Source organism: Manihot esculenta, chromosome 18, assembly GCF_001659605.2.
Source record: "Manihot esculenta cultivar AM560-2 chromosome 18, M.esculenta_v8, whole genome shotgun sequence".
In the NCBI taxonomy this organism is placed as follows: domain Eukaryota; kingdom Viridiplantae; phylum Streptophyta; class Magnoliopsida; order Malpighiales; family Euphorbiaceae; genus Manihot; species Manihot esculenta.
The window spans coordinates 1,125,235-1,151,778 of NC_035178.2; the positions used below are offsets into that span (position 1 = coordinate 1,125,235).

Consider the following 26,544-nt stretch of genomic DNA (forward strand, 5'->3'; position numbering starts at 1 on the left):
TCCATTCAAATGAAAAATAAAACGAAAAAAAAACTATGGCTATGTAGGTGTAAAGATGAATAGGAATAGAAGCTTAAAAGAAAACAGAGCTCGCCGGTCCTAACCTAATCTACAAGACCATCCAGTTGAATCATCGCCGTCCACGTCATCCGCAGTTAAAACATACCGCAAAACCAATCCTCGTTGTGAGGCAAATGCAAATGCAAATGCAAATGCATATTCGAGCAAATGATTGGATGGAATTTTCGCCGGTGAGAGAGACGCGAGAAGACATGGCGGTGGACTGGACTCAGCTCCTCCCTGAACTCCTAGAGACAATCTCGAAAAGAATCAAAGTTTACGCCGATTACATCCACTGTCGAGCCGTATGTCGCAATTGGCGATCCTCTATTTCGGGAACCCCCTACCATCTCCCTCCTCAGCTCCCATGGCTCATGCTCCCTCAATCACAATCCAACAAATCTCACCGCGCTTTCTTCGACCTCTCCACCAACAATTACCACTTCCTCAACCTCCCTGAGGCCTCCCATCTCAAGCGCCACTGCGGCTCTTCTCACGGCTGGCTCATACTCCTGGATGACTCCCCTTTAGTCCTTCTCATAAACCCTCTTACGCGAGCCAAGTCCACTTTGCCTTCGCTCTCGAGTTTTCCTAATGTTGTTGGCTTCAATTACTCCAATATCGGTCAAGAATACACGCTTCAGAACTCGTCGGGCGGTCGTTACACGTGTAGCCTGAGACAAATGCGTGATGGTTTCATCAAGAAAATCGCTTTATCATCCAGTCCATTGAAGGCGATCAATTTCACAGCCATAGCGATTCTTAATCAAACAGGTGATTTGGCTTACTGTAGTAATCGAAGCCAATCCTGGACTATCATAGAAAATGCTCGCTCTTTTTGCGAAGATGTTATATACTTGAATGGATTCTTTTACGCGGTCAATAAATCCGGCCAAATTGCAGTTTGTGATCTCACCGGCTATTCACCCGAGGTTTCATTTATCGAGACTCCGAGCCAAGCTGGTGGTGATATGCAGTATTTGGTTAGTTCAGCAGATGAATTATTATTGGTAACCAGGTATTTGGATCTTGAATTCCAGGACGATCATCCTTTTATGCAGCAATATATACTCTATAGAACAATTCGGTTTGAAGTTTTTAGGCTTGACCGGAGTGGACCACGGTGGGTAAGGGTTAGAAACTTGGGGGATAAGGTGTTGTTCATCGGTGAAAATAGCTCACTGTCATTGTCAGCTACAGATTTCTCTGGTTGCATCGGAAATTGCATATATCATACCGATGATTATTCTGAAACTAATTATGATGGCCATTTTCGAGAACATGATTTGGGCATTTTCAAGTTATGGGATGGAAGCATTGAGGCTTTACCTTGTTATCCACGGAATTTTCTTTCTCGATCACCATGGCCTCCGCCGATTTGGATTTCTCCCAATCCATTCTAATTCCAAGATTGTTGGATGTAAGTGCAGCTGTTTCTCTATATGTGCTTAATATGCATAATTACTCTGCTTTAGCAACTTATTGCATAGATATGCTGTTCTTTGCTGTATGATTTGCTTGTTTATGGTACTACTTTTCAAGGTATTGGATCTCAGCGTGAGTTCATTACAGCAAAATTTTATTCCTTATTGATGATCTAAAACTTTTGTTTTGTTTTTCCTTCAGATTCATGAATGATTGGAGGTAACGTTTCAACAGGGTATTGTAAGCATCTAGAGTTTTCCTAAATCTTGAAAAATACAAATGAAAAATTTCATTTAGGTATCTTGAAATTGTATTTGTTTAGAAAATTCAACGTGTGAGGCTAGAGACATTCTTATCTTTGTGATGAGAGATTGAGAATCCCGCAATGCTTTTCAGATACAAGTATCAACGTTGTTGCAATGATAGTTTATTTAGCTTTTATTTGTGCTTAGATGCAGTGATATGTTTCATTGGAAGTAAGAGATATTGCATCTGATTAACAAATTCAGTATGCATAAATACACTTCAGATATTCTGGCATAGGTAATAGTTCCCTTAATTTCTTCCCTTGTCTATAATCAAGACGTTTGGAGATTATGCTTTGAAGCATTTGACAAATGGCCTTTGCCTGAATGTTATTGATGTGAAAATGAGTTTTATATTATCAGTTGCATCTGAAATATTGGGGAATCAAGCCTCTTAAGTTAGCAAGTAAAGGGTTCATTTCTTTTCTTTTCTATTCTTTTTAATTGAATTGATATTCTGAATACTATATATAATTTATTGTGGGGCCTACAGTTAAAATTTGCTCAGCTTTGTATAGGCAATTGGGCTAGGGTAATTATGTGGACTAAGAGGTCCAAAGAGGAAGAGATAACTGGTCTCTACTTCAGTTGTCTTTCTCCCAGACGCCAGAGGTCCCGAGCTGGTCTTGTTAACAATTGCTAAAACAACATCTCAAAGAATATTTAATTTTTACAATGAAAAATAAATAATAAAATGAAATGATTGCATATGATCTTTAAAATAAAAAAAAATGAAATAGTTAATCATAAAATTAAATAGAATATTGTATAATCACTTTAATTTTTTTAAATTTGCCCTTCACTTTTGCTATTTTACTTTACGGCATAAGCTATTTCATAATGAATACAAAACCTGAATGAATGAGGCCCAAGTAATTATAAAAATGGCTAGGAAGAGTGCAAGAAATAAAAAGCCTTTTAGATGATTGTTGATGTTGATTAGAATTGCCTCATAAGTTGATCGTAAAGTTGAAATTCCAAGGAAATTTTCGCTCCTTTGAACATCTGCAATGCAATTGAAAATAGCCTTCCCTTCAAGTCGAGGAAGATTTTCTCCTCAGATTAGCTTATCAGAAAACTTAAAAATCTCAAAGACGAATCTAATAGATTGAATTCTAAATAACTATATACTCAAGCTCACAGTAAATATATCTGATTAATGAAATTGATGTAATCTTTATTATATATTCAGATTATTATAAGTATGTATATAACACAATTAAAATAAGAATAAATTTATAGTTAATATTACCAAATTGATATTGTTATTGTATAGTCAAATGGTAATAAGTATGTACACATGTTATTAATTTAAATAAGAAAAGCTTTCCAGTTAAAAAGATTAAGAATGATCTGAGGCATTTATGAGAAATACTTCTTATTATCATTTATTTGACTAGCAAATCTTTTGCATAACTTTAATCATTATAACCTTTCCGTTCAGGGAGATCTCAACAATGATTAAATTCAAAATTAATAATTACTGAATTTAATATTATTTATAAATTAAATGGCAAGGAATTAGTTTTATTCACCTTTCTTTATTAGAATAAATAGTGGCTGAACGACGATAAAATTCAAAATATATTACTTTTATTTTTAAAGAAAAATAAGTTATTCAATTAGAAATATATTTATACTAATACAATAATTATTCAGTGGAAATCCATTGATAATGAATTAAAACTGTTAATAATTTAATATAAATAATATAATATTCAATTTATAATTCATTAAAAGTATATTTTAGTTATTAAAGAATGTCTATCATATTAACAAAATGAATATTGAAAATTATTTTATTTTTGAATAAAGCATCAAACAATAATTTAAATAATAAATTGCTCTATTTTATTTATATAATTAGAATGAGGCAAGAAAATATTTTAGATTCAGTATCTGCAAAAAATTCCGGCCATATATATTTGAAGACTACTGAATTGCAAATATTTGGAAGGCCAAAACAAGTTTGAGTATGGATAATGGACAAAAAAATAGACCCACATAAAAATAATCCATTAAAACTATATAAAAATTTTGAATATGTTTTTAAACTTTGTCTAAACTCCGCAACGAAGCAACAAGCTCAACATGCACTGGACTGCACTCGATACAAATCTCAAAAGCCTATATCTTCCTACAGATGTACCCTAAGATATGGTCAGAGAAGCTCATCAGAAGAAGAAGAAGAGCAAATGCATGTCAACGTTTGGTGGGAAGAAAGAGAAAGCTTCATACATCTGAAGACATGTCAGGCTTCGAATGACATGAGAGAGAGAGAGAACGAAAAAGTAAGCAGTAGAGTGTAGAGTGTAATAATAAACATAGCCTGTGTAAAAAATAAATAACCCTTGAGACTTTGCTCAGTCTCTCTGTGGTTGGCCATTCAAATATGCCAGATAAAGCCAATTTTGCATAACCGTTACCTCCCACGCGTCAGGCCTCTTTCTTTAATTCTGGCTTTGCTACCCTTAATTACTGTCTTATATCTCTGGAATCATCATTATTGTTCTCCCTTTTTCTCTTCTTGATTCTCCGGCGACGGTGAGAAAATGTCGCCGGTTGCCAAGAAATTTACTCAGGATGGAGGGGAAGGCAAGCATTATCCTGCGCCTCTTACTTCTCATGAAGAAGTTGTTAAGGATCCTACAACCTTCTGGGATACTCTCAGGCGTTTTCATTCGATAATGGGTACTAAGTTTATGTAAGACTGCTTTATTCCTCTCTTATTTCCTTTTTTTTTTTCACCTTGTGTTTTTTTAATCGATTTATTTGGTGGGTTTTCCTTGTTTGATTAAAATATTACATGGCATGTGTGAAAAAATGTTTTTTTTTTTCTTTTTATTTGTACATGGGTCATATGGCACCTAAGAACAACCAGTAAAGGTTTGATCTTTTTGAAACATGTGTTTCGATATCTATAGTTCTTCTGGCTAATCCTTCTGGGACTCTATTTGGTTCTATTTTAAGGATTCCTGTGATTGGAGGACGGGAGCTGGATTTGCATGTTCTATATGTTGAGGCTACAAAAAGAGGTGGCTATGAGAAGGTTCGTCTCTGTTTCTAAATATCTAATCGCTTGATGGTGCATAAACTTTAACGAGAATCTACCTACGGCTGAAATGAGAATGGTGTACAGGTTGTAGCAGAGAAGAAATGGAGGGAAGTGGGTTCTGTGTTTAATTTCTCTCCAACAACAACGAGTGCTTCTTTCGTACTGAGAAAACACTACTTTGGCCTTCTTTACCATTACGAACAAGTTCACTTCTTTAAGGTTAAAGGTCCAGTCTGCTCTCCGACAGGTAACTGATCGAATGTTCTTGGCTCTTCTTCTTGCATACTTCTTTCGTTCTTTCATGGGTTTCTCTGCTTTGGCTTCATTTGTGCCATTTCGTCCTCCTGTCCTTTTTCTTTTTTGGAACATGGGGTAGGTTTTGCACTTGTTTTTGTCCCATCTGTTCTTGATCTAACTGTGCTTATCAATTTTATTGCCCTGCAGCTACATCTCCTGTAAGCAACTCTTTATGCAGACATGAACTGGCTATTGTGGAATATTCCCCCAAACCGATAAGGGATTATCCTGATCCGCCCGCTGAAGGTGAGGTGTTATTACTATTGCCAATATCTTCATTTCATTGCTTTTAAAGAAATGTGTGTAAGTGGATAAAAAGAGTATTCAGCCAACACCACAGATGTTTGATCTAATTCCAGCCCCATAATGTTCTATTTTTCAGTTAGTTAAATAGTCTGTTGTGAGATGTTTGGAATTACAGTTATGGGCAAGACATTTGACTCTGAAATTTCCATTATTTGATATAAAGTTGGATACTTTGGCAATTTCACGATCTCCCCTTTTTTTCTTCTGGTCCCACTACATTTATCCTATAATTCAGATAAGTGGCTATATGGTCCATGTCATTCTCATATGTTGTCCTTGTTTTGACATTTTGCTTATTTGTTGTCTCTGTTTGCATTCATTTGTCTGCTCTCATGCATCATGGTAAAACTTTAGGATTTAAATCTTTTTTTTCAGGTCATATGATACTTGATAAGCCAAGTTTGATGTGCTTATCATCCTCACTGGAGCTATTTTAGTTTTATACATTTAGGAATTCTCCTCATTTTCCTGTTTTTGGAGGATTGCATAAATACATAGGGGAGATGGTTTGAATTTAGTATCATAAATATGAAACTATTACTGTTGACAAACAGAGATCTGTACCTGAGGTCCACAACGTAATTGCTATGATTGGATAAGCTTTTCCAAGCACATGCATCAGCATCTCAACTATTGTTCCAACAACGTTTGCTAAATCATACTATCAAAATTTTCTATGTAGGATCTTCATCTTTTTCAGCTATTGGAACTATTGATGGGAAATTTGATTGTGGGTATCTGGTTTCTGTTCAAGTGGGTTCAGAGGTTCTCAGTGGTGTACTTTATCACCCAGAACATCCAGATTCATCTTTTTCTATTACTCAATATAGTAATGCCCTTGTTCCATACACTGGCAACCGTAAAACTCGCCGCTCTGGTCGGAGGAGAAGAAGCAGAAGAGCAGGGGACCCCAGCTACCCAAAACCCAATAGAAGTGGTTACAACTTTTTCTTTGCTGAAAAGCACTATAAGCTCAAATCTCTCTACCCAAATAGAGAACGAGAGTTCACAAAAATTATTGGTCAGTCGTGGAGCAATCTCAGTGCAGAGGAGAGACTGGTAAATATACACACACACAAAGAAAACAGTAAACCTTTCAGTTCTTCAAGCATTGAAATGATATTTAAATTTTACTCATCTCTTGCTAAATGATGAGTAGAGATTGAGTAATCTGGCAGATTGGAAGAGGCAATCTCAGATTGATATTCTTGTATTACATGTTTCTTTGTAGGTTTACCAGAACATTGGGCTGAAAGACAAGGAAAGATACAAGAGAGAGTTGAAAGAGTACAAAGAGAGACTGAAGCTCAAGGAGAACATGGAAGTTGGCAGAGCTAATTATTAGAGCTCCAGATTATAGCCAGAGAATCTAGTTCAGGTCTCTGTGTAGATATAAATTACGCTTAGTTAATCAATATGTGATCCTTTACAATGAAGTGCTTAGTTCTTCACTGGCCAGTTGATCCTTAAATTTTGCTAAGCTATCATGTAAAAATTGAAGACGCCTACAAGGCCTGAACTGACAATTCTTTAAACGGTCTAACAGAGTTCTACACCTGATTGTCTGACTTCTCAATTTGGGACGCATGTATATTTGTTCATTTACCTGTTCTTTGCAAAGAAAAGATATATAGGTTCAAAACAATGAATTTAAATATGGTGTGTTAAAGCTGCATCAGTTTCAGACTGGAAGTAATTCCAATCCGTTTATATAATAAATCAGCTAAGCAGGACAAGCCAAACCAGCTCAAGAGACCCCTTGCAGTTCCCACTGCTAAAAACAGGAAAATCCATAAGTTTAGCTAAACCATTTGCTACCTGATTAGCTTCCCGATATGCATGGCAAAGGATCACTTGCGAATCCTGCTTAATTAAAGCCTGGCACTGTGCTTAAACTTTTAAATGATGCATGTTAGAACCTAACTCCTTGGATAGAAAATTCAAAGGTGCTTTGAAATCTATTTTAACGGCAAGCCTCGCACCCATCGCCCAAGCGAGGTGTCAACAGAAAATTATTTTGAATTTGCATCTGCTGGCGCACCCGTCACCTTCTTCTCAAGCTGAGCATCTTCTATTTTCTAGGTTTGTTGTGTTCTTCTATTTGGTTTACACTATTAAATTAACTTTCTCATAATTAGAGCATTGTTTTTCCGAAATTTAGAGTAAATATTTTTATTTTTTAGTGCCATGGATCATATGTTGATTTTTTTTAAGTTACTTTTGATTAGAAGTAGAAAATTATCTAAATTAAACTCTAATAATAAGTAGAGAAGTAAATATGTGCATTTTTTTTTTCAACCAAACGTTTCTTTCAGTATTAACATAAATAAATCTCAGTCCTTTTTATGGATGTATGAGACGTCTATCACTGAGCAGAAGAGCTACTGAGGCCAGAGACTATCTGCTTTACTGAACAAATTTATAACATAAAGTCAAATTCATCTGAAATTCTGAGACCCGTAAAGAGAGACTAATATCAAAATGAAGAAGAGAAAGATCCATCATAAAAATAAGGAGACAGCAAAGTGCAAGACCAATTTCAACCACTTCTCTGCATCTGCACAACCTTCTTCCACGATTCCCTGCTAGAGATCTCACCCCACCACCTCCCCACATTCTTCCTGGAAGTAAGGAGCTCTCCTCTATCAGTTGCAGCCACCAAGTAGTGGGCGTTAGGCAAGTGCGAGAGATCAGCCAGAGAGAATTCATCCCCTGCCAAGAAACGACTCTCTCCAAGCCTCTTCTCGTAGACGTCGAGCACCTTTCCCAGCTTCTCTTCGTTCTGCTTGATTAGCCCTTCGTCTTGCGGGATATTCATTCTAGGTGCAAGTGCAAGCTGAAATACCAAAGCTCCGCTTGGTGGGTTAAAGCTCTGCCCTTCAGCCTCTAGCCACTGATCTATCGATGCTTTTGCCAGTGGGTTTGTCCCATATAATCCTTTGTTTCCTTTGTCTGCATACTTGTCACATACGTAGCGACATATTGCTCTCGACTCTGGAAGAAGAAGCAATAAAAAAAACTAACATCGCATTCTTCAAATCAATCTAAAAGCTCAAGCTAATGGGTGGTGAAGTGTAAAGTCATCTTTAAACTCCGACAGGAAGAACATATTTACCGAAGAGGGAGACGCTCTCATCTTGAAAAGCTGGCACTTGGCCAAAAGGCTGTTACATTCAAATTGGGGAATTGATTAGCTGGAGAGACGAGAATCAAAAGAATGGTAAAATGGAGAAATACGATAGAAAGCACCTGCATCCTGAGAAAATCAGGCTTCTTGTGTTCTCCCTTGGACATGTTGATGGGAATGAGTTGAAACTCCACATCTTTCTCAAGGAGACAAGCCAACACTCTTGAAACTGCAGTCGATAATGTAGGTCCGTACACCTTCAACGGAGCTGCCATTTGGATTGGAAATGAGGCTTCACAGATTGGTAATGCTCTAGTAATCCTCAGCTCCGGGTTCTCTTTTAGGTGTATTCCTTGTGTGTACTTGTTTTGTTTTCAACCACAATAAGGAAAGCATATCCGGCTGCCACTTTACCAAGCTCTATCCCTTGCTTGAGATAGTAGCTCAAGATGGTCCCCGCTGCCAAAAAAAAAAAAAAAAAAAAGACTATTGCTAAAATGGGTTGCAAACCCCTAAAAGGTAATAATAGGTCTTATGGGCTTGATTGTTTTGGACTTCCGTGTTTTACCTTCGCCGGACTATCGTCTATGTTGGAAATGGACAACTTCCTAAACATTTTCTTTAACAGAAAAAAAAAAAAAAAAAGAACTAAAAAGAAAATCTATCACATCTATTTTTCCAAGCACTCAAATTGAATCTCCCATTTTTTATCCGCTGTTGCTGATGATCTTCTTCGTTATCCTCCCAATAAGTTGGTACAATTTGGGGGAAGCCAATCTGAAACCAAAGGTTGGAAATTTCGTACGTTCACATCGAGGGCCTCCATTCGATGCTCAATGTTGAGCTCTTTGAACACCTTAATGATTACTGTGGCAGAAGGGCTCTTCTATCCACCTCTCCCTCATCTGCCGTAGGCTTCTCTGCTAACGACAATAACATGTTGATTCTGTTCATATTCTCTACATCCTTCTCAATTTTCCGTGAAGTCTTCTCATTCTAGGATTGGCCTCAGGTTCTCTATCTGAAGTTTCACAGTAAACTGGCATGAATAACCAGAGGAAGAAGATCTTCATTTTGGCCCAAATTTAAATTACAGTGCATATTTCAATTTTACGTTTTGTAGATTTGGTTGTCCATGCTTTTGTATCACCGGATCGAATAGGTTGGATGGTGCTTGCTCAAACACAAAGCATGCACATATAACAACTGAGATTTTGGGATGTTTAGTTTAGAACATGCATCTCCCATTTTATATATCCTCTTCTAGTTAAACATTGTTGAAATGAACTTGTTTCAAGCTGTACTCATATTTGTCCAATAGTCGGTTTTCATATGCGCATCATCTCTGACCAATGATTTGCTTCTCCTGAAGACCTAGCATAGAGGGCGGCAAGCCCTTAGGTATGATCATTTATAAAGTCTCATATCGAGTATAATCCGACATTTTCGATTCAAGAACCTGATTCGTTTCCAACAGTTGACCCATCTATACCAATCCCTTCTCATCGTAAAATATATAAAGCAACTAGATTTTTTATTTTATGATTCTCTTTCTGTTTTCTAAGAACTCATAACCCACATTTTATGAGTAAGAAAACTTTTCAAGTGGAAGTATTCTAAAATTTTTCCCTTTTGTTTTCGTTTCTCTCCTTTATCTCACTTGTAAAGATGACTGAAGCGGTGTTCTTTAATAATTTACCCTTCAGACTTGTGCCATGAACTAATTCTAATCGCAGTTGAATTGTTCTGAGATCTCTCAACTTTGAGTAGACTCAAACTACAACTACATGGTCAACAGTTGTGCTATTAACAAGTCTACATTCAACACAGTAGTTAGGTTCGTGGTTCTGACGATTTTACCGGTTCATATTCTTTACATCAGTGTGGAACAGACTTCCACAAGGGACCATATCAAAACGTAAAAGAAAGAAAAATAATGACCCATAGACAGCTTTTAAATGATATATACATTATTCTCACTTGTTATTTCAATGTTTTCCTCGCCTAACTGCTCTTACCGCTCTTCTGGACGATTTATCTTCCTTTCCATCCACTCTTTCATCTGCAACCTGTTACAAGATCATGAAGCTTTCTAAATAAGAGAAATACAAACAAATGGACACTTTTCGCGCGACAAATGAATTTATTTTTCTATACCTTCCGGACCAACTGTTGCAGCAGTTCTAAAATTTCAGAGAACTCCGGCCTCAAAGATGGGTCTTTCTGCCAGCACCTCTCAAGCAGTTCCGCCAATTTGGGATGGGTATCCTTTGGGATCGAAGGCCTCAAACCCTGGGATCCATGCCAATAAGAGCATTTTTATCAGCAAGTTCAGTATGGCTTTACGCTTTGAAACATGTCCACCGAGCAGCACACATACCGTTATTAGTGTTTTCTTTTCTTTTTTTTTTTTTAAAAAAAAAAGAGCCTGAAAATAAAATAAAAAAGATTGACCTAGCCTTGTATTTATCATTGATAAAATAAAATTCTGGACTCAAACATATGAGTTTTAAGTAAGATATGAATCCCTTCATGTAAACATGACTTATCATACCTATACGATTATAATGTACGAATACAAAATAAATAGTTAAAAAATATATACATACAACCTCAAAGATTCACATTGAATTTAAGTGCTCTAATATTTAAACATTGAAATTTACGGTTAAAAAAAAAACTTTTCTCAAAAAAAAAGAAATAAAAATGCTACTAGAGGAAAAAATCGCTTTATTATTTTAGTTATTTGATGATTAAAATTATTAAATTTAATGCCAAATAATTTACTGTGAGGTACGAGCATAGGACATCATTGGCAGCAAAAGGTTTGGTTTCATTATACATTGGGCCAACTCATGGGCTTCTTGGATTACTATTGACCCACACTTCCTAACACAACTATTAAAATAACAGGAGTCCATAAGTTCGCATGAATTACGCTATCTGAAGCTTGAAGCAGTTCACAGTAGAGGTGAGTGTTCAGTTTAAATAAAATAAAATATCAAATTGAATTAATTTAAAATTTTAATTTAATTTTTTATTTATTTTGATTTTAAATTTTAATTTTAAAAATTTTTAGTTCAGTTTAATTTTAATAAATAAAATTAAAAAATAAATTAAAATTATTAGTGATAATAATATATTATTTTTAATAATATAAAAAGATTAGATTATAATTAAAGTTAAAGTATTTTTATTAAATTTTAAAATATTAAAAAGAAAGTGTAAAATTTGAAAAAATTTATTAAAAATTTAAACTGATAAAATCGAATTAAATTAGATCGATTCGATTTGATTTTTAATTAAAATCAATTTAATTCGATTTTTATAAATATTAAAATTTTAATTTTTAATTTATTTAGTTAAATTCAATTTTGAACCAAAACCATGAAATACTCATTCTATTTTACAGGGACGCCGAAGTTGCACACAGTGTCTCTCAACAAGATTGCAGAGATCAAAAGGAGAAAAAGAAAGAAAAAAAAAAAAAAAAAGAGAAAGAAAGAAAGAAAGCGGAAGAAGCAAAGAAGTATCAAAGACGTACCTGCTGGACCACACCAACAGCCGCTTGTAGTGGGGTTAAGTGCTCATATGGAAGCTAGCATTTCAATTACAAAAATAATCAATGATTGGCAGGAAAATGTCTGAGCAATCTTGAATTGGAACTTAAAAAACGGATGGAAAATAACTAAATTGGGGATAACAAATGTCTCCATGGGAAAAATTATTTCCATGAAACAATCCCAGAAAATTACCTTCCCTGTAAGCAGCTCCCACAACACAATGCTGAAGCTGAAAACGTCAACTTTACGATCGTAAGGCTTATGCTCAATAACCTTTTTACGCATCAAACACCAAACAAACATGCATTAGAGAGCCGGGATGAAATAACCGGAAGGCATAGAACATTAGTCGATCGATCATCATCAAGCCATTCTACTCAGCCAAACTCTTGTTGAATCCAAATTCTACAGCAAACTAAGAACAGTAACTTGTGGGAAGCAGGATTGTTATTTGCTTCAATTGGCACCATACCAATTTAGAATTCTCTAGGCCTTAATGTGAAGCGCACACGTGGTTTAGACTCATCTGCCTTCAAATATTTGGTACTTGGCAGAAGCTCAGAATCAGTCTCGTAATTTCATTCTTACTCTTCTTTGATTTTTCTTTTTTCGGGAGTTCTTGTAATTTTAAACCACAGAAATCATTTTGCAGCACAATGATAGTTGCCAAATAAGAACTTGCCATTAACATTATAAGGTAGCAAACAAGGAAACAAGAGGGTGAACATCCATGAATGAGCACACTAAGAAGACCAACCTCTGGAGCCATCCAGCGGTATGTTCCAGTTTCTGCTGTCATCACGCCTGACTGATCTTGTATTCTAGCAATGCCAAAATCAGCAACCTTAACCACCTGTTAACCATACGTTTTGGAGTTTTTAAGATCAAATTCAGGGCTATAGCATGGTAAGGTATACGTGGACTTGACCAAACTAGCCAACGAACGGCAACATGAAACAAAGACACTACCAGCAACTCAGAGTTAAACTAATCTATGCTTTGGGGGACGAGATACAGAAAAATACTCTTCCATAAAGTTTAAAATTGGCATAACAGATATAACATGTTTCAGCATCGCAAAGATCACTAATAGTACTGTTCAGTTTATCATGCATATTTCGAAGATATGGCATTAGGATAAAGTTTCATCCTCATAACTTTAAAGACTTCCAAGATAAGAATGACCAAGTCCTTCGGGTAGTGAACAAGTAGGCATAAACATGTACCTGCAATATATAATCAATATCTTTTATGGAGTTCTTTTTTATTTGGCGGGGGAAGGAGGTGTTGAGTGCTGGAGTTAATATGCTGTGCTAGTTTCATGAGAAGCGGCAGAAATTCAAGAATTTTTTATTGGAAAAAATGAAAATAAGATAAATTATAATTTAGTTTCTGTAATTTAACCTACACAATAGTCCTACATTTTCAAAAGTTACTTATTTAGTGCTTGTGTAATTTTTCTTTTTTTTTTTTAAAAAAAAAAAAGAAGAAGATAAACTACCCTGGCATGTAAAATACAGTTAATTAGCAATACATATAGAATTTTTTTTAAAATTTCATTTGCTTGCTGCATTATTTATTTAGGGACTAATCTGTATGTATTAAACTATATAGAGTAAATTGATAGTAAATATGCAACTACTCATGGCAAGTGGTTTTCTAAAATTACAAGGACTAAATAAGTAGCTTTTAAAAATACAGGTACGGACTATATAGGTTTAACTACACTATAAGACTAAATAATACTTTACCCGTTAATAATACTAAGGTTCAGTTGGCTCATGCCAAACATCAAGTTTCAGAATCGGCAGCTATTTCACATCAAAGCCATTATCAGACATTAACCTTCTCTCCATGGCAATACACCTCGGTCTAGCATTAAAATGTTGGAAGATGTTCTAAAAAAAGTTGATTCTCAACATTATCTTTACTCCTTTAAGTAGATTTCAATCTGTTCTACAAACATTTTTAATTTGAAAAAAGAATTTAGTGGGCTGTTTGGGGACATCAAAAAAGGTGAACATATCATTTATCAGTAATCTGGATGGTATCTTTACTTTCCAAGACGAAATTGATGGTCACTTGAGATGGAAGGTACACCCACCAGATTCAGAACTCAGGAGAGCAAGAAAATGGAAAACCCAAATAGACAGAAAAGTAAAGAACTGCGAAAAATAAGTTTCTTACTCTATTTTCATCCATCAAAAGATTGGCAGTTTTCAGATCCCTATGTATAATATTATTATGGTGCAAGTAGTTCATTCCCTTTGAAACATCAATTGCCACTCTGAGCAAGGCCTGGAGATTAAAACTTTGCTTTTGTTTATGCAGTAAGTCAAACATGCTTCCACCACACATAAATTCTGAGAAGACAAAAACATATACAGGGAAAGACAATACTTAAATAAAGTTGTTATTCATGTATCCAGTAAAAAAATTATACAATAAACTCACACACACACACATCACACAGAAAAATTACCTGTTACAATACACAAGCTCGGAAGGCTGGTACATGCACCAATAAATTGTACAACATTCTTATGCCGAACTCTCCTGCAAATTTCAATCAAGTCTCAAGGAGGAGCAGTAGATGAAAGCTCTAACAGTGGGTGCAGATCATAGCATATATTTTCTTAAAGATTCACAAGGACACATTGAGATTTGACAGAGCATCTTAACAAGTACTTTCCAGATATATATAGGCATGGTTATGAGAAGAAGCAGATAATAGTAGTAATTATGATGAAAGCACATACGATCAAAACTAAAATTTCATGACCAACCTCATGATAAAGACCTCTTGAGCAAATTCCCTTTGCAATTTATCATTTAGATGTTCAGTCCTAAGAACTTTGATAGCCACATCTTGACTGCAGAATGTCCCTTTATACCTGTTTCGGTCAAATCATATATCAACGACATATTTATTAAAATAGAGGCTGATTATGAGAGTTTATGAGAACTCACAAATCTCCATAGGATCCTGATGCAATTTTGAATTCATATTTCAACAGGCTTGCATCAATTTCCCAAACATCCATTTCGTCAGCAGATATGTTGGCATGATTAGAGATACGATTGATTGTTACTTTTTTCTCTTGCTCCGCAACAGGGTAGATGGCATTAGATTTCAACTGGGTATACACTTCAAATTATCAAGTATAAACAGATTCACCACTGAAAGATTTATAAAACTGCATCACATTCGTGATAATTACCATTACTCCTTTACCACAGATTAACATGGAACTACAAATAGAACAATGAAATAGCAGTGCCAGGGCAGGCTTATAGCAATCAGAGTCATTTCATGATAATGCCATCCTAGAATCAAAGAGAGTTGATAACTTGTAGTTGGATGATCAAGGATGCCACAACTACAAGGTTGCAAGTTGGAAACAATTTTAGAAGCTTAAGAAAGAGGACAAATATTTTTCTCTATAAAATGTAATTCCTATTACCAACTGTGACCAATGAGCAGCATGTAGAATAACTACCTCGAATTTTTGAATTTCCTTTAGCAGCACAAGTTTAAGCTTCTCAGTCTCCTGTCCATCATGCAATTCAAGAAATTAATACTAATGTGAAACTGAGAGATGCTAATTTAGAATTTTGCTTGAGAGTTAAGAGATTAAATATATTAAATCTCAGAAGCAAATAATATGCTTCTCTGCACCAAGATTATTGATCATTGTACATCAAGAACTGATTTGCTAACATACTTTTAGAAAAGTTCTCCTACTTTTAGAAAAGTTCTCCTACTAAACACCATAAAAATGTATACATAAATGTCAGTGAGCCATGTCAATATCCCTAAAGACCAGCACTGGTAAAAATAAGAGTTGGGGCAATGGAGGACAGAGGGCAAACCTCATGTTCCCAGTTATCAACAACAAATACATCCAAGGAGTAGCCATCTATTGTGGAAAAAGCATGTGCTTCTGTAATGTTCAGACCGATCGCAGACAGCAAGGATGTCAGCTGAAAAAACAAATAGGAAGAGACTATGTATAGGTCAATTAGAAACATCAAACTTCACACCAATTGGATATAGGTACATGTAATTACACAATAAATGACCTCGATATGATGAAACAAGATGAATTGTTGAAAATTATGTGAATGTTATTGAAGTTGCAAGATAATATGCAACCAGTGCAGGTTATTCAGAGATGATAAGCAGATCGCATATAGATGAAAAGACATCATGGAAAGTCCTGTTTTGACTTTTGAAGTGATACCAAATCATAACATGACTTGTAAACAAACCAGGATATGCAACAACTTGTAACTCAAGAAAAATCGTCTTTACAGAATGCAAGGTGCAGTATGGATATTTAAGATAATAAATAACAAAAGAGAGGATGGAGTTCAAGAAAGCATGCCATCTAATGAGGTCAAGGGAAGACTCAAAAAAAAAGAAAAGTTGAGGGATAGATGGAAAGGCTTGACAGCGATGACAATGGTGTCTACCTCCTCTGCCTGGGAGCCTGAGTGGATTTAGAATTTCATTAAAATACAGCAAAACATCAAAGCTTTTCTCATAAGCGGAAGGCCAACCAAGACTAATTTCAGGTGAGATGCAACCTTGGTTTACAGAAAAGCCTCTTTAACAATTGAACAGTACCATCAAAAGTGTTTTAAAGTGAGTCCTGCAGGATTACCTCACTAAGCCAACAAACAGTAAATGCAAAAAATAAATATGAATAGTATATCATTCAAAACCATAGTCTTTAACCTTACACTCTCACTTCATGGTCGTTATCCAAAAATTCAAATCTGAGGTCAGATGCTGCAAAAAGATTAAAGACAGTTCCTGTGCTTATATGCAAAAGCAAAACATGTTCATCAATGTGGGACTATATATCAGCAACTCGCTTATGACGGTGAACACAACAAAGATTCCGTCCACAAATATTAAGAAACTAGCTAAAACAACTACAGGAATAGATCAGTTACCTGACTTAAAAGTTTTGGTTTATCATTAGTTGAAATTGTAATTTCATGCATCAGCCTGCAAAACCAAGGAAACATTGCAGGTTTAGCATGTTCTAGAAATCAAGAAGGACATTGATAAACCTAAGGGATATGCACTATGAACATGATGGACCTAAGAGTACTTCACCATTCAAAGAAAGTGTTAAATATCCCATATCAGTTAGTATGAGTAATATGCCCCTTATAATGACTTTGCAATCCTCCTCCTTCTTGAACAAGCTTTAGAAGGTGAGTTAGGCCCAAGTCCATTTTTTAAACATGTTATCAGAGTTTCCCTACCAAGGTTGACTGAAGAGGTAACAAACAACACTATCTAATATCTCATAGGATTATTTACCATTTTTCCAAAGTGATAATGTATATCAGCTGAGCTTATCTCATTAAATAAAGCATTCTATGAGAAAACATGGTCAACAATAAATCATAAACAAAATGATCCATATTTGTGTGACAACTTCGAAATCAAAAAATTGCTTTAGTTCATAACTTTACATTTGCATCCATAAATACACATCTATTCCGCCCCATGGAAAGTCAAGAGACAGAATATGCTAACTGCTTATGATCAGGCAGAATTCAGGCAACTTTCAGGTTATACAAGTTAACATCTACAGATCTATTAAACAGAATATTATGGTGAAGCCTTAAATCCCTTCTTTTTCCCAGCAGGAAGACCCTATGAACACAGAAGGTGTTTGAATTTCCACTCAGATTTTAGCTAGACTTCAATTAATCTTTTATAGTCTCATTTTCCCACCTCCTTTTATTTCCTTGAAAGGGGTATTTACCTTTTGGATGGCTCCACAAATTCAGAAATTTGAGTGACTACAGAATGTAAATATCAATGGAAGCCTAATAATGGTGAAGCTTTAAGTGTATTGAATATTAAGAAGATTAGTCAAGTGGCCAAACAAACACTAAAACAGGGAATATTTCGAGTTCATCCTGACAAAGAACCTTTGAGAACTATTACCGAGAGTAAAGTGGACTCGTAATCAAGTTGGTACCCTTCTCTCGAGCTTCAGATACAAGTTCAAGCTCAGGCAATGAACCAAAGGCTGGTGGTGGAGGAATGCTAAGAATGAGAGGAAAAGGAAGGGGGGATTTGGTAAATTATTCAACAACAAAAATTTTCACGTAAGAAAATAAATCCAAATTGTAGCCATGCCTCTGCTTGTACATATGATCACAATATTGAAGTTCCACTTCTCCTGGAGAATGTGAATGAACAGAGTCACCACAATTTTCATCACAGATAGTGCGAACCTGCACAAGAGAGAAATGCCAAAATGCATTGTCGGAGCAAGAAGCCTAAATTGGAATGTGAAAATAGCAATGGAAAGTTAAAAGTGCCAGTAACTAACATCAAAGGTAGTTGGCACTTAACATCAAAAGGCAAACAAATGTTAACAGGAAGTACAAATCCTATTTTAGAATCCATATGAACCTGAAAATGATATAAAATAGGATATCAACTTCGTAAATAGATTATCAAATTTATTAATGTCAACTTAAAAAGAATCCCCAGAAAATTCACCAATTTTGGGGTCGATAATAAGCAGTTTAAGTGTCATCACACTTAATTTAAAAAACTCTTATAACATGAAAAAGAAGTTTAGAAGATGTATAAAAACTACAAAGAGAATACTTCTATCAAGCAAGCAACCTCTATGAACGTTGACACGGTTTTGCCTCGTAAATTTGTTGATAAACTTGGCTATATTTTGCTAGTCTTTTTTGCTACAATGAGCTATGTTCTCGTCTGGATTTCCATTTTATACTCTTGATAAGTTAAGTCAGCCTTTTTATACCGTTTGGAAGACTAACATTATGGCAGACAAGCATTATATATTTAATCCAATCAACGCTCCCCCAGTACCAAGTTACGATGGGAAAGGAGCTCACAGATCGCCCATTCGCAGAAATGGCCCAAAATCGGTGGTTAATCTTCAAAAAATGGTGAACAAAATGGAAGCTTCATCCCTAATAACAATAAACAAATAGACACATATAAAATTGGGTTTAATAAGCTCCCAGACTATTATTAATTTATTATCGTTATCAATAAGCCTTCACAATATTTTATCATAAAACTCATGGAATATGGCGTAAATACCCTAACAATAATTGAGTATAAAATATTAGAGGCTTGAGTAGAGTCTAGAAGAATGTTGCGTAAGCCAAAGGGAAAGTATCAACAGCCAAGATACCAACTACCGCTGAGGAATCAATGTCTGAATCTCTCGTGTTCATACCTGCACAAGGCGAACTTCAATTGCAGGCCCAGTAGCAGGATCATGTGCCTGCTGAAGTAATCTCTTATGCATGAGGACATCTTGTGCCCTCTCTGCATTCACATCCAGTGCATACCTAAAAAATAAGCAATTTAGATCGCTGTACACACCCATCAAAGGAACTTAAATAATCTAAATACAGCCAACAAGAATAGCTGTCTGGCCAATCAAGTTTTCAATACTAGCTAAAAAAATTAAAATACAATTACACAAAGAGTAAGCCGATTCTTTGTGTTCATTGGATAAAGGGAAAGCGAGAGAAAAAAAAATCCATACACACCGAGAATTATTGAGTGGAGACAACATATGACGTCATTGTTAACAAGTTTTATCCGGAAAAAACAATTACCAGTGTTATTCCATCGAGAAAATCAAGGAATCAAAGAGCAGAATATGCAATAATCCCCTGTCTGTTAAATAAGAAACGAATGTAAAAGCAAACAGCAAAGGTTCCATGCATCTTCTTTCCAAGCAAAAGAAAAATCTATATTTATGTACATAATCAATCGTCATACAATTTTCTATGCTATTTCCATATAGACCAAACACAATTCTGTTAAATTTCAAATTTATACTGATTCCATTATCTATTGTCAAAAACTCATATTACTCTGTTCTTCCTCTCTCTTATCCAGCAAAAAAACAGAATCAAATTACAGCAAGGCTAGGGTTGGGAATACCTAGTAGGAAGCCTACAAAAATGAGCCCAGAGCCTATCTTCAAAGCCAGGAAGCTTTGCCTCCTCATCATTGGAGTCCTTGAGTCGATTAAGAACTTCGTTATATACCTCAATCTTTTGCCTGTGGTTTCGACTCTGATTGGGCAAAAAATCCACTGCTCTGCTACTGCAACTCTCTGCATCTCCCATCCAGAAAAACCACGCATAATCCACCAGAAAAAGGAGAAATTACGTTTCAGGTTTCTAAGCAAATACACGAAGAAGAAGAAGAAGAAGAAGAAGCGTGAGCAGTGTTGATCAGTGGAGAAGCATAGCTCACGTGAATCAGTTAGTTTTAAGTACTAAACGACAGAAAATTAGAGTATCGTTGCATGGACAGAAAATGAAGAAGGCGCCTATTTTTGCTTCCTCACCATTTTTGTTTTCCCTCTCCTCTCCTTTTATAAAATATAAAAGGGATTATTAATTTGAGGAGGACGTTAAATAATGGCGCAATGCGCACCCATATGTGCGTATCTACGTGGATTTTTTTATCGGGGTATCTACGTGGATTCTATCAATGCTTTCTTGCATTGCTTATCTCACCGGCTTGATTCGTTAAGTGGTTTTAATATCCAAATATTTAATTAATTAATTAATTACAATAATCCACCTTCGTAAAGTGCAATTGAGATTTGAGGGACTCATCCCACTCTGGCCAATGGTCGTCTCATTTTCCACCCTAGCTACCGTGTAAATACATGTAAGCAAGAGTACATAATAAATGAAAAGGCTTATTATAAAAATTAAAATAACATAAATATTTTTATGATATTATTATTGATAGTTTCTATGGAGTGTTGGGAATTATCAAATGTAATGCTACATTATTAGAAATAAAAAAATAAATTTTATGAAAGTGAGTGTCTAACGAATTGTAATCCTTTTTAATGAATAATCACAAGTAAAATTAAAGTATATGTGAAGCTCCTTATCTTGGAGGAGGATAACGTGACATCAAATTATTTCTCTAGCACTGAAGATAGTCATCGCTCTTCGCTTTTCATAGAACAAGTTAGGGGACCACCAACTCCTGTTGCGACGATTCTGGCAAACTTAAATTTAATGTCTGAGATGGCGGGACCAACGTGTATCGCTAAATGAAATAAAAGGAAAAAAAATTAATCACACATATTTAATTATTTTAAATATTTTTTTAAATAAAAATTAAAAGTTAAAATTGAAAATCTCTTATATTTATTTGAATATATTTACTATCATACTAATAATAAATTTGTGAATATAATTATTTTGAACATTTTAAATGTTTAAAGTACAAAATTAATATATTTTTTGTTAATTTGTGAATATCATAAATTAAAATTAAATGAATTTTGCCTGTTTATTTTGTACGAGACACTGATGTTGAACTCTTACAAATTAATTAAAATTTATAAGTCCTGATTAAGTAGATTAGATTTTAAAAAATTTAAAGGGGAAAATGCGCGCTTAACATTTATGAAAAAATGTTAAAATAATTTCAATATTTAAAGTATTGTTGAGGTTTTAAATTTTATTATTAATAAAAGCATATCATTTTACAAATTAGGATCCATATAAGTTTCTATAAATGCAGTTTTTAATCAAATTAAAATTAATAAAATAAACTTTTAGAACGGGCATGGGCATCATATGGTTGACCAAAAGGTAGGGTCCATTAGGCATGTAAAATCTACAAGGCAAAGGAAGGGAAGGCCATTGGCGTCGGAAACGAAAGGTGGTGAACTGCCGAGGTTTGGTTGGAGAGGGCAAAGCCAACAAATGCAATTCACACGTAGACTCATCATAGAGCTGATGAAAAGTACATGATGATGATGAATGGGGATAAAACAGAAAAAGATGCTTCAACCACTCCTCCACTTGATTGTGACTCCTCAAACCATTTCTACAGATTCTTAGGGCCGACATTGAGACCAGGGCGGTCCAAAAACACTGATTAGATTGCAGTGTTTGTACATTCACCCGCAACCTCTAACTTTCCCATCACGCTCTTCAATCTTAACGTGCATTTCATCATTACGCACAATAAAATATAGCAACTTATTCTGTTATATTATATTATTTTATATACTTTTATTATATTATGGTTTTTAATTACAATGGATTTTATATTTTTTCTCAAAGTTAAAAGAATAACCAGTGAAAATTAAAAAGAGAAGATGAAAACTCTACAATCGAATCTCATTGTCACCGTCATAGTCAAGAAGAAAGACCCTTAGACAATGAAGTTGCACGAATAAAGATTGTTTAAGCACAATGAGGCCACCACCACATCCATCATTGAAGAGAAAAGAGACCTCATAAGCATCATTCCAGAGACAACCTCTTACAACCAAAAACAACTAAACAAATAATAACTATAAAACACTAAAAAAAAAGATAGAAGACAATATAAACCATCTCATAATAAAATCTCTCTTGCTAAAGACTAACACACAAAATAAATTATATACACTCTCATTTGAAATGACAGAGAAAAGAAATTTATTTTATGTAAGAGGAGCGAGTTATCACATCTGATCATAAGGGCATAAATGACCATTAATTTAATGGTAATAGATATTTGTTGTTTCAAAAAAAATAAAGAAATTTTTTTATAAGAAATTAAAAAAGAAAAATCCATTGTAATTAATAATTGAAATATAATTATATATATATAAGGTATATTAAATGACTTTTTCATATAATTAGTAAACACAATAAATAAAAATAAAATATATTAATGATTATTATCATGATTATAGGAAATCAATTTTTGCATGAGCATAGGAGATTTATTTTGAAATATTATATTTCTCTATTTGTTCTTTGATTGTAAATGAATAGAAATTAAATACGGACAGGGTTAGGTGGCTTGATGGAAAACTAATCAAAATTACAAAGAGAAAAAAGATCTCAAAAACTAGAAATCGAAACCTTGCGGCTCTGATAGCAGAAAGATTACAGATAATAATGAAAAAATTGTATATTTTTATTATATATATTTTTACATAGATATTATATCTATATATATTGAAGAGTATGAGCTAATTATGATAAAAATAATAATCGTTATAATTATATTTAAAATATGTAAAGATTAATTTTCTATAATTATGCTAACAATTATTTTATTAAAAATAAAAAATAAAATTATTTAAACTCTCATTTAAGTCTTTACCGCTTTAAATCAGTTTAAATTTGTGATGAATTGTTATATTGTTATGATTTGGGTATGTTACGGTACATGGTGGTGTGGTGGTTGGTGTTATATGTAGAAAAAAAAGTTAGTATACAAATTTTAAGTTGCAATAAATAAAATTTATCTAAATTTTCTTATAATAATTATAAAAGAAGACTTTTAAGGTTTTCATATACCATTAAATAATTATTTAAACAAATCAGGCCATGATATTAGATTCCTTTTTAGTATAATCTTTCTTATGGGTGAAACTTTTATTAAGTACTAATTTTTTATGTTAGATTATGATGTATAGGATTAATTATAGTTTTTTCTAAAAATTTCCTATCATGTTGAAGAATGTGAATGATAGATTTATAAATTATGTATTATAAAATTATAGATAGATTATGGATTTTACTTTATTTTTATTTTAGATGTGACATATTATAATTCTCAATAAATTAAAGTTAATTAGTTTATGTTTTATAATTTTTTTACAAATCAATTTAAAATAAAAATCAGTGTTTTTTCAAGAAGTATTTAACGTTCCATTTTTCAGTTTTATAAGGGGAAAGGTACTGTTTTTTTTTTTAAATTTTCAATGTTTTAATCAATTTTTATACAAATCAATTTAAAAGAAAAACATTTTTTTAATTTATTTTTTAAAACATATTAATGTTACATTGCATATTAAAATTATTATTTTAATATTTTATTATTGATCTTTTGAAAATATTATCAACTTTTTCAAATATATATATTTGTTAGTTAATTTTTAAAATAAATTGATATTTAATTTTTCATAGAAGTAAATATTTTAATTATTTTATAAAATTTTATTTTGAATTAAAGTTTAATATAAGTATAACTAAAAATGTAATTTATATAAAGTTTAAAAATAAAAATTTTAATCAAACTAAATCCAATCATCGGATCTCAAATACACTCAATTCCTAATATAGATTATGCTAAGTGAAAAAAAATTAAAAAAAAAAAAACTTTTCGTCCTCGCCAACAGATTTAGAAACCACAGTTTTTTTCTTTTTTTTTTTTTTGGAAAAATCGGAGAAAATATTATTAGTAATTGAGATTTGAACTCATGTGAGGAAGTAAAGTAGGCTTATTTGGAAAAAAAATAAGTCATATTTGTGTTGCTGATTTTGGTACCTAATTTATTAGATAAAAGTCCAAACCCAAGACTTTGATACGTAAATGTTAATCAACTAACTACTTTGATTTGAATAAGAAATCAGAGTTAGCTTCAATTTTTTTTTTTTAAAAAAAGAAATAAATCAGAGCGTTTCCAGAGGATTAGACTAGTACTTTTCAAGAATCGAATTGACAATGAAGGCTTAAAAAGTGATACGGGAAGGACACGGTTCTCTAGTATGATCCTGCAGTTCCTGCCGTTGGATCAAAGCCATGATCAGATTATAGAGAGAATCAGGGCCTTTGTAGACACCTTTCCGGTCTCCATTTCCGCTTAGATGTAACATCCACGCTCAAAGTATCACCAATCCTCCTAACCAATGATTATATTTTAAACGTTTTTTCCCATAAAAGTTGTGCTGATTCTCTCGGGCTCAAAAGATAACTCAATAATTCACCTACTTTCGCTTCACCAATTTGTGGTGCAGTGGCATATACTTGGAAAAATATCTCCATATATGCCCTGCAAACTTGCAGTATCTTTCTACTCGCACCCTTCGAATAAAAGATCTCCCTGTCTTCTATCTTCCAATTCATCACTCTTTCGATGGGGTCGAGTCCCAAGAACCTCCACTCTATTCTGGGTGCAGCAGGAGTCAAGGATAAGAGAGTTTCCATCCTGCCTAAAGATGGTTTAACAAATTTCACGCAATCCATCATTTTCAAGAAGCAACAAACCAACGAACCCTTTTACGTACTTGATTTAGGAGTAGTCGCTGCCCTCATGGACAAATGGACCCGTACCCTACCCATGGTTCGACCCTTCTACGCCGTCAAATGCAACCCCGACCCAGCTCTCACGGGCACACTTGCAGCTCTTGGCTCCAACTTTGATTGTGCAAGTCGAGTTGAGATTGAATCCATCTTATCCCTTGGAGTTGCTCCAGAGCGAATCATTTATGCAAATCCTTGCAAAGCAGAGTCCCACATCAAATATGCTGCTAGTGTTGGGGTTAATCTAACAACTTTTGACTCGAAAGAGGAACTAGAAAAGATCAGAAAATGCCATCCGCAATGTGCTTTGTTGATCCGAGTTAAAGCTCCAGATGATGGTGGAGCTCGCTGCCCATTAGGACCCAAGTTCGGTGCCCTTCCTGAAGAAGTCACGCCTCTTCTCCAAGCTGCAAAAGTTGCGCGTCTCAAAGTGGTTGGAGTTTCTTTTCACATAGGAAGCGGTGCCACTCATTCTCGCGCATATAGAGGAGCCATAGCAGCGGCAAAAACTGTATTTGAAGCCGCAACTCGACTTGGCATGCCAAAAATGAATGTGCTGAATATCGGCGGCGGTTTCACAGCCGGTTCACAATTTGACGAAGCGGCGATAGTAATCAAATCAGCTCTTCAAGCTTATTTCCCAAACGAACCGGGTTTGACAATTATTTCAGAGCCTGGCCGGTTCTTTGCAGAATCGGCTTTCACGTTAGCCACGAACATAATCGGAAAGCGTGTTAGGGGAGAATTAAGAGAGTATTGGATTAACGACGGTATCTACGGTTCCATGAATTGTATCTTATACGATCATGCAACTATCACGTGCACGCCTCTCGCTTGCACTTCAAATCGCCTGAACCCAGCGTGCAAAGGATTGAGGACGTACAGCTCGACGGTTTTTGGTCCCACGTGCGATGCCCTAGACACGGTTTTGAAAGATCACCAGTTACCGGAACTGCAGGTGAACGATTGGCTGGTGTTCCCTTGCATGGGAGCATATACGGCGGCTGCTGGGTCCAACTTCAATGGATTTAACACTGGATCAATTCTTACCTACCTTGCTTACTCCAATCCAAGCTAAGCATATTACAAAGTTTTTTTTTCACAAGCAACCAATTATATATGCTCACAAAGAGTTATTGCAATGTTTCCTTTAACTATATAAAATGTAGAAGATGGATCTTAAAGGAAAAAAGGGCCAGTAATAATAATTTAGTAATAAATTAATAAAAGTGAAAAAAAGATTATATTAACTACATTTTCTTATTTTTTATGTAACAAACCTTATATTTAACAAATATTTGATTAAT

At 34.4% G+C, this 26,544-nt stretch overlaps 5 protein-coding genes across 6 annotated transcripts; 3 read left to right on the plus strand and 2 right to left on the minus strand.

Moving 5' to 3' along the window:
- Nucleotides 1–44: 44 nt before the first annotated feature.
- On the plus strand, nucleotides 45–1,926 carry LOC110605760 (F-box protein SKIP23). Its single transcript, XM_021744386.2, has 2 exons — nucleotides 45–1,480; nucleotides 1,687–1,926. Exon 1 carries the CDS (start codon nucleotides 195–197, stop codon nucleotides 1,461–1,463), a length of 1,269 nt encoding a protein of 422 aa, XP_021600078.2. The 5' UTR covers nucleotides 45–194; the 3' UTR covers nucleotides 1,464–1,480; nucleotides 1,687–1,926.
- Nucleotides 1,927–3,834: 1,908 nt separating this feature from the next.
- On the plus strand, nucleotides 3,835–7,024 carry LOC110606623 (high mobility group B protein 9). Its single transcript, XM_021745517.2, has 6 exons — nucleotides 3,835–4,494; nucleotides 4,761–4,839; nucleotides 4,930–5,092; nucleotides 5,290–5,388; nucleotides 6,131–6,507; nucleotides 6,680–7,024. Exons 1-6 carry the CDS (start codon nucleotides 4,343–4,345, stop codon nucleotides 6,791–6,793), a joined length of 984 nt encoding a protein of 327 aa, XP_021601209.1. The 5' UTR covers nucleotides 3,835–4,342; the 3' UTR covers nucleotides 6,794–7,024.
- An 809-nt stretch (nucleotides 7,025–7,833) lies between these two features.
- On the minus strand, nucleotides 7,834–9,171 carry LOC110606624 (glutathione S-transferase). Its single transcript, XM_021745518.2, has 3 exons — nucleotides 8,698–9,171; nucleotides 8,564–8,612; nucleotides 7,834–8,442 (listed from the first exon to the last, which is right to left on the minus strand). The coding sequence occupies exons 1-3, from the start codon at nucleotides 8,848–8,850 to the stop codon at nucleotides 7,988–7,990; spliced, it is 657 nt and encodes a 218-aa protein (XP_021601210.1). The 5' UTR covers nucleotides 8,851–9,171; the 3' UTR covers nucleotides 7,834–7,987.
- A 1,192-nt stretch (nucleotides 9,172–10,363) lies between these two features.
- LOC110606622 (serine/threonine-protein kinase STY46) lies at nucleotides 10,364–20,555 on the minus strand. Of its 2 annotated transcripts, XM_021745516.2 has the most exons (16): nucleotides 20,114–20,555; nucleotides 19,395–19,509; nucleotides 18,308–18,405; nucleotides 18,113–18,214; nucleotides 17,101–17,155; nucleotides 16,012–16,122; nucleotides 15,639–15,689; nucleotides 15,109–15,275; nucleotides 14,925–15,032; nucleotides 14,621–14,694; nucleotides 14,326–14,501; nucleotides 12,896–12,991; nucleotides 12,331–12,411; nucleotides 12,120–12,173; nucleotides 10,733–10,867; nucleotides 10,364–10,644 (listed from the first exon to the last, which is right to left on the minus strand). In XM_021745516.2, exons 1-16 carry the CDS (start codon nucleotides 20,299–20,301, stop codon nucleotides 10,564–10,566), a joined length of 1,692 nt encoding a protein of 563 aa, XP_021601208.1. In that variant the 5' UTR covers nucleotides 20,302–20,555; the 3' UTR covers nucleotides 10,364–10,563. The 2 variants fall into 2 exon arrangements, 1 of the variants encoding a protein (XP_021601208.1); XR_006349415.1 differs by lacking the exons at nucleotides 10,364–10,644; nucleotides 10,733–10,867 and having other exon boundaries at nucleotides 12,331–12,756.
- Nucleotides 20,556–24,761: 4,206 nt separating this feature from the next.
- On the plus strand, nucleotides 24,762–26,462 carry LOC110606464 (ornithine decarboxylase). The gene has a single exon (XM_021745266.2). The coding sequence runs from the start codon at nucleotides 25,071–25,073 to the stop codon at nucleotides 26,313–26,315; it is 1,245 nt and encodes a 414-aa protein (XP_021600958.1). The 5' UTR covers nucleotides 24,762–25,070; the 3' UTR covers nucleotides 26,316–26,462.
- The last annotated feature ends 82 nt before the right edge of the window (nucleotides 26,463–26,544 follow it).

What these genes read in the sequence shown, in the direction of transcription:
- LOC110605760 (XM_021744386.2), top strand. Translation starts at nt 195, where the DNA reads ATGCAAATGCAAATGCAAATGCATATTCGAGCAAATGATTGGATGGAA.
- LOC110606623 (XM_021745517.2), top strand. Translation starts at nt 4,343, where the DNA reads ATGTCGCCGGTTGCCAAGAAATTTACTCAGGATGGAGGGGAAGGCAAG. An exon ending in ATAATGGGTACTAAGTTTAT is followed by an intron (nt 4,495 to 4,760) that starts GTAAGACTGCTT and finishes TTCTATTTTAAG; the next exon opens with GATTCCTGTGATTGGAGGAC. An exon ending in TCAGTGCAGAGGAGAGACTG is followed by an intron (nt 6,508 to 6,679) that starts GTAAATATACAC and finishes GTTTCTTTGTAG; the next exon opens with GTTTACCAGAACATTGGGCT.
- LOC110606624 (XM_021745518.2), bottom strand. Translation starts at nt 8,850, where the DNA reads ATGGCAGCTCCGTTGAAGGTGTACGGACCTACATTATCGACTGCAGTT. An exon ending in CTGATTTTCTCAGGATGCAG is followed by an intron (nt 8,613 to 8,697) that starts GTGCTTTCTATC and finishes TGAATGTAACAG; the next exon opens with CCTTTTGGCCAAGTGCCAGC. An exon ending in TGAGAGCGTCTCCCTCTTCG is followed by an intron (nt 8,443 to 8,563) that starts GTAAATATGTTC and finishes TTCTTCTTCCAG; the next exon opens with AGTCGAGAGCAATATGTCGC.
- LOC110606622 (XM_021745516.2), bottom strand. Translation starts at nt 20,301, where the DNA reads ATGGGAGATGCAGAGAGTTGCAGTAGCAGAGCAGTGGATTTTTTGCCC. An exon ending in AGGAAATTCAAAAATTCGAG is followed by an intron (nt 15,276 to 15,638) that starts GTAGTTATTCTA and finishes GTGTATACCCAG; the next exon opens with TTGAAATCTAATGCCATCTA. An exon ending in TGCAACAGTTGGTCCGGAAG is followed by an intron (nt 10,645 to 10,732) that starts GTATAGAAAAAT and finishes ATCTTGTAACAG; the next exon opens with GTTGCAGATGAAAGAGTGGA.
- LOC110606464 (XM_021745266.2), top strand. Translation starts at nt 25,071, where the DNA reads ATGGGGTCGAGTCCCAAGAACCTCCACTCTATTCTGGGTGCAGCAGGA.